The sequence below is a fragment of the Rana temporaria genome, chromosome 6, assembly GCF_905171775.1.
Source record: "Rana temporaria chromosome 6, aRanTem1.1, whole genome shotgun sequence".
Lineage (NCBI taxonomy): Eukaryota > Metazoa > Chordata > Amphibia > Anura > Ranidae > Rana > Rana temporaria.
Window position 1 is genome coordinate 152,297,331 of NC_053494.1, and position 6,000 is coordinate 152,303,330.

Here is a 6,000-nt window from a genome sequence, read left to right on the forward strand (position 1 = left end):
CAGGCAGGTGCGGACTTAGGCTTATCAGTCAGCACTCTCAAAGTACAGGCGGCTGCCTTAAGTATTTTTTTGGATGTACCTCTTCAACAGGATCGCTTCGTCAAAAACTTTTTCAAAAGTCTGACAAGATCTAATCCAACTAGGATTAGAGCCTGTCCCTCTTGGGATCTGTCCTTGGTACTAAAGGCTCTTACTAACAAACCATTTGAACCGCTGGAAGAGTCTTCTCTGAAACATGTTACCCTTAAAACAGTTTTTCTAGTGGCCATAGCCTCAGCCAGGAGAGTCAGCGATCTTCAGGCCCTCTCTATTAGGGAGCCCTTCCTATCTGTATTTGAAGATAGGATAGTTCTCAGGACGGATCCTAGCTTCCTACCCAAGGTAGCCTCTACCTTTCATAGGACTCAGGACATTGTCCTACCAACCCTGCTTTCCTCTTCAGAAGATGATGAAGGGGAATTTTTGTCCTTATTGGATGTTAAAAGAAGTCTTTTAGAATTTAGATTATGTGACTCACTTTTTGTTAACTTCTCAGGTGCCCGCAAGGGTCACAGAACATCAAAATCCTCTATTGCCAGATGGCTCAGGATGTTGATTGTAGAAGCATATACGTTAGGGGGTAGGGAACCACCTACAGTTAAAGCACATTCTACTCGGGCAGTGGCGGTTTCCTGGGCAGAAAGAGCAGGAGCGTCCCCGGAAGAGATCTGTAAGGCGGCAGCCTGGACATCTTACTCAACCTTTGCAAGACACTACCGGTTGGACCTGCTGTCAGACAAGGATCAGGCCTTCGGACGAAGGGTCCTCCAGACAGTAGTCCCACCCTAAAAACCAGTAAGTTCTTGCTTGTCATCTCAAGAGGCTGTCCTGGAAGACGACTAGAGAAAGACCGGAGTTAGGCTTACCGGTAACTCTGTTTCTAGGAGTCTTCCAGGACAGCCGGAGTTTTTCCCACCCGGTGTCTGTTAAGGAACTGTAATTGTGGTGAAGATATAAAATGATCTAACGATGTGTTAGTAGACTATGTCTTTCAGGATCTTCTGGTATTTCTCGGGCAAACTGAGGAGGAGATCTAGAGGACCGCCCTTTAAAGAAAAGGGTGTACGTGTTTCCTGTCCCGGAGGGAGGAGCCCAAGGTCTCAAGAGGCTGTCCTGGAAGACTCCTAGAAACAGAGTTACCGGTAAGCCTAACTCCGGTCTTTCATTGCTTTTTTAATGCAGAAAAAAACGCACTCCACCGGATGTGGTGTGTACTGGCCCTGTAAGTAAAGTCGGAGTGCAGATTTCAAACTTTTAAATGATGGCTGCCACATTGGAAGGGTTTTGTAGTAATGGCGGCAGTGGGCGTGCTTGTTAATACATTTGAATGTTTGGCTTCCCAATTCCTCCCAACCAGGAAGTGTGTCACCGTTCCCTGCCCCCCCTGGGAACGCACACAATGTGCACCCCCAGAGGCCTGAGGACTAACTGCCTGTCCATAGAGCAAAGAAGTGCATAGCTGTCAATTCTGTCTATTCACCCAGGAAACTCCGTATCTCAGATTTGAGAATCCGCTCACAGATCTCCTGGCCGATAAAGCAACTATGTCCAGACTTTAAGAGATGATTTGCACTAGGCAGGAAGTGATGTCACCAGGTGGAGTAATAAATCTGTGGAGCCAAACATTGATTGGGCATGTCTTTGCAAAAGATGATAGATGGATATATATGTAGTGTCTGCTTATCTTCATAAGTCTTCTTGGAATGTGATTTCCACCTCGGCTTGCATATAAAGTGATATAGGTTCATTTTTTATTTTTTTTTAAATAACAAACATGTCATACTTGTCTCCACTATGCAGCTCGTTTTGCACAGTGTCCCCCCGAATGCCATTTTCTGGGGTCCCTCAGCGGCTCTGTTGGCTCCTCCCCGCATCAAATAACCCCCTCTGGGAAGCTCTCTCCTGAGGGGGGGTTACCTTGGGGCACGCTCCCATGTCATACACTCGGCGTCCATAGACGCAGCGTGTATGATTCACCCCCGGGACACAAACATTATTGAATTTGATTGACTGCAGCGGGATCCAATGGCTGTGCGGCTATCAATCTATCCAATGAAGAGCCGAGAACCTGTGGAAAGAGCAACGTGGGATTGCGCCCATGCAAGTTTGGGGCTCAGGTAAGTAAAAAGGGGGGGCTGGGGTGCCGGACACTGCATAAGATGCATTAAGGTGAAAGAAACATAAAGGTTAACAACCCCTTTAAGTCAAAGCTCTAGTTTAGTCATACTTGTAGCTTCATCTAAAGTGAAAGTTCTGCTCTCCTTCTTCCTCGCCGGACATTTGGCACATATTATTCTTGTGGGGGGGGGGGGTACCTGATTTTTGACAGGTACCTTCTCCCACTTCTGCATGAATTGCCTAGACAGAGTGGAAGTTTTCGTAGCTGCTGACTTTTAATTTTTCCCACAGGTGACCTGAAGCTCCTCTGTAAGGACTTTTGACCTCTATAATTGTTCTGAATTGGTGATTCATTAGGTGGTAAAGAAAGATAAGAATCGCATTATCTGCACCTTTAGGCAGCCTATAGATAAGTTGGTGTTTTTCATTCAACCAATGTGGATGGGGGAATCCTCCACATTAAGCGTTTGTGTTTTATTCTGACAGCTGGGAGACTTTCCCTCTGCCAGAATACACTGAAGCTATAGCCTGCAGCGCTGAACGAGCGGGGAAAGTCTGACAGTCTACTGAACGCCTTCTGTACAACCTGCTGAACTGGCTATATTTCAGTCGATGTATGGGCCGGCTTTACACTAGTTGGAAACTGCAGCTTTTATACCTCTATACTAGCAAATACCGTTTAAACAAAAAATAAATCAAAGCAACCTTCAAGGGCCAAGTGCACACCACATGCAGTCCAGTAAGTTTTTTTTTTTTCTTTTTTTACTGCATCAAAATCGCATGGATAGTAGGTTATATGGTTTTTAATGGCATAGTTCACACCAGCGCAGTCAGTTCCAGTTCAGAAAAAAAAGTAGGACATGCTGCATTTTTTTTTCTGCACTGAACCATACTGGAACGCAGTAAAATGCACCAAAAACACACTGGAACACACATGTCCTTAAGGTGAAGATAAAAAAGGGGGGGGAAATGCACTGGAGCACATCAAAAACGCATATGCAGAAATGCATATGGAACGCATCCGGACTGCGTTCTTGTTGCATTTCCGGGTGCATTCTAGATACATTTTTTTTTTTTTTTTTTTTTTTTTTTTTCACTCTACTGGGGTCCGATGTGTTTTTAATGCGTTCCAGTGCAATTTCAATGCCTTTACCACGTTCCAGTACAGTCAAATGCAGAATATTTTTTTGTTTTTCTGGAGCTGGAAAGTCCTGGAACTGACCGCACTGGTGTAAACTATGCCATTGGAAACCATATAACATACTTTCCATCTGTTTTTGATGCAGAATTTTTTTTTACTGGACTGCCTGTGGTGTGAACTGGCCCAAATACACACAATGGGGCTTTGAATGAAAACTGAACATAGGAGGATTAACCAGTTTCCCAGAGCAAGTTCCATTCTAAACCTTTCTTTTTTTTTTCTTCGTTCATGGACGGACACAGCCTTAATCTTGACAAAGTGGGTATTAGCCTTCCTTTAGGAGTGACTCGGCAGAAACTTATAGAAGTGTTAAACACATCACACACCATGCAGTCCCTCTGGGTATAACCCCTCTCCATCTCGCAGATCAGTTTTTTTCTGCCTAGCTAAGGAGAAGACATGGCTCCCTTCGGGCCCATAGGCCTGGAGGTTTATTATGCTGTTCCCACCCCTAATTTTTTGACACTGCTTTGGGATGACCCACTTTGTCAAGATTAAGGCCATCCATGAACGAAAGAGAAAATAGGATTTTTATACTCGCCGTAAAATCCTTTTCTCTGAGTTCATGGAAGGACACAGCACCCAGCCCTCCTTTTTATGTTTGTACTGCTTTTTGACGAACTGATCTGCGAGATGCAGGGAGAAGGGTTATACCCAGAGGGACCGCCCTCTGGGCGGGACTGTATGGTGTGTGATGTGTTTAACACTTCTATAAGTTTCTGCCTAGTCACTCCTAAAGGAAGGCTAATACCCACTTTGTCAAGATTAAGGCTGTGTCCGTCCATGAACTCAGAGAAAAGGATTTTACAGTGCGTATAAAAATCCTATTTTTTCCATTGCAAGCTAACGAACCATAACCAGCATGGCTGCTATTCTACAACACCAGTGAGCTTTCTCTTGCTTATGCAGCATTCAGTATTATACCAATATTTTTATTTAGTGACTGCAAATGGCACCAGCGCAGTGTGCGAACGCCGCATCAAATCAAGGTTTCTGATTGTATTTTGCCTTCATTGAAAATGATTCATGTATGTGTAGGAGCACTTTGACACTTTTTTTTTTTTTTTTTTTTCAGTTTTATGTTTATTTTGGCTACTTTACGCTGCTGGCTGTCGTGTACCTTGGAGCATCTGTCTGGGTTATCATCCAACACAACCGACGGAAGAATACTAGAGCAGATCCCCAGGAACAGCCAGAAACCGCCGGTGAACAAAAGGGGGCAACTAACATTCCTAACAAAGAGTCCCAAGCATGAAAGTCTCTTCATAGCCAGACTTAGGTAGACAGTATTACAATGTTGGCCCGGGCACAGCCAGCTTGTGCTGCATACAGGGTTACCGTTAGTGGGTACGTTTTTAGGAATAGTGAAACCAGGCGGTGCTAGTATCAAGCTATAAACTGTAAGCACCATGTGCGATCGTTCCCTCTTGCCGCATCCATCGATGCAGGAGCGCTTCATTGGGCATAGCCTTGAGTCATTCAATGTGGATGCTGCCTGGAGGACGGGTGAGAAGTGATTGCATTCAATGCAGTGAAGTGCCGCTAAAGACTCTCAGGAATTTGGTTCTTGTTTGCCAAGGAACAGATTTTCATATATGATGTGAACAGATCTTTAATAGAATAAGCCTGTAAGACCTAGAAAAGAGTTTCTTCTCACTGCACATATTTCAGCAGATTTCTTTCACCAAGTTCTTCCTCATAACTGAATCACTGTCGTTCTTTTTTTTTTTTTTTCTTTTAAAGGTTATTTTTATTGAGCTCAGTCACTGTAGTTTTTAATCATTGCACTACTTGGATTTCTTAACGTAATTATTTAATAGGACTGTGTGATATGCACTTACACATTTTGGTTACTTACTGCACTTTGCATTGTTTTATTAAATCTCAACGCCAGCCAAAAACATTTTTTCTTCATTTTGGACAGAAGGACTATGAGTTAGATCCTCCCTGTCGTGTTTTTTTTTTTGGTTGTTTTTATTTGCTGAGCTGTCCCCCTTGTTTCCTTCCATACTGGATTGACGTTAATGGTACATTCTACTGTGACACATATAAGGGTCACAGGCACAACCAGGAACTGTAAAGTAAAAGTATAAGCTGTCATTTCTGTAAATACAAATTTTGGTAGGGCATTGTAAGGAATACTAGGAGTAAATGAGTGATGGGCTCCCTCTACAGGGTAAAAAGTGCACTTAGTTTTTTTAGCTCTTTATGTACAGTACATTTTGATGATCCATAAAGGAAACACAGCTGTGCTGTGTACATTGCTTCATACCTCTGTAGCACTTGGACCAAAATAAAAAAAACTGAGAGGTTTGTTGGAATTGTTTTGTGTCGTTGCTTGTGAAATTTACTTGAATTGCACCTAACATGATAATTGTATTGGCTAGTGTTCAAGGACTAAAGCCATCCATTCATGAGCCAGTTCTACAGGGACAGGGGGAATTTCATTCCATGTATGGACACCCTGTTGTACAACCAGCCTGTCGGGTCCTGAATTATTAGTGTCATCTGCTACAGCTGGCAACACTAATCATTGTGTTTTGCTGGCAGGGAAGACTTCCTGTATGCAGAATACCGTAGTGTTGCATGTTGGAAGGAAAGAAAATTGCATAATCCTATAGCCTGCAATAAGGAGCAGAGAT

General features: G+C 43.4%; 1 protein-coding gene across 1 annotated transcript in view; it reads left to right on the forward strand.

Annotated features, from left to right (window-relative positions):
• Window positions 1–5,662, forward strand: part of SLC19A1 (solute carrier family 19 member 1) — a 33,243-nt gene extending 27,581 nt beyond the window's left edge. The window contains exon 6 of the mRNA XM_040357623.1: window positions 4,434–5,662. Coding sequence (XP_040213557.1) covers window positions 4,434–4,613 — 180 coding nt within the window. The 3' untranslated portion in view covers window positions 4,614–5,662. The remainder of the gene's footprint in view (window positions 1–4,433) is intronic.
• Window positions 5,663–6,000: the final 338 nt, after the last annotated feature.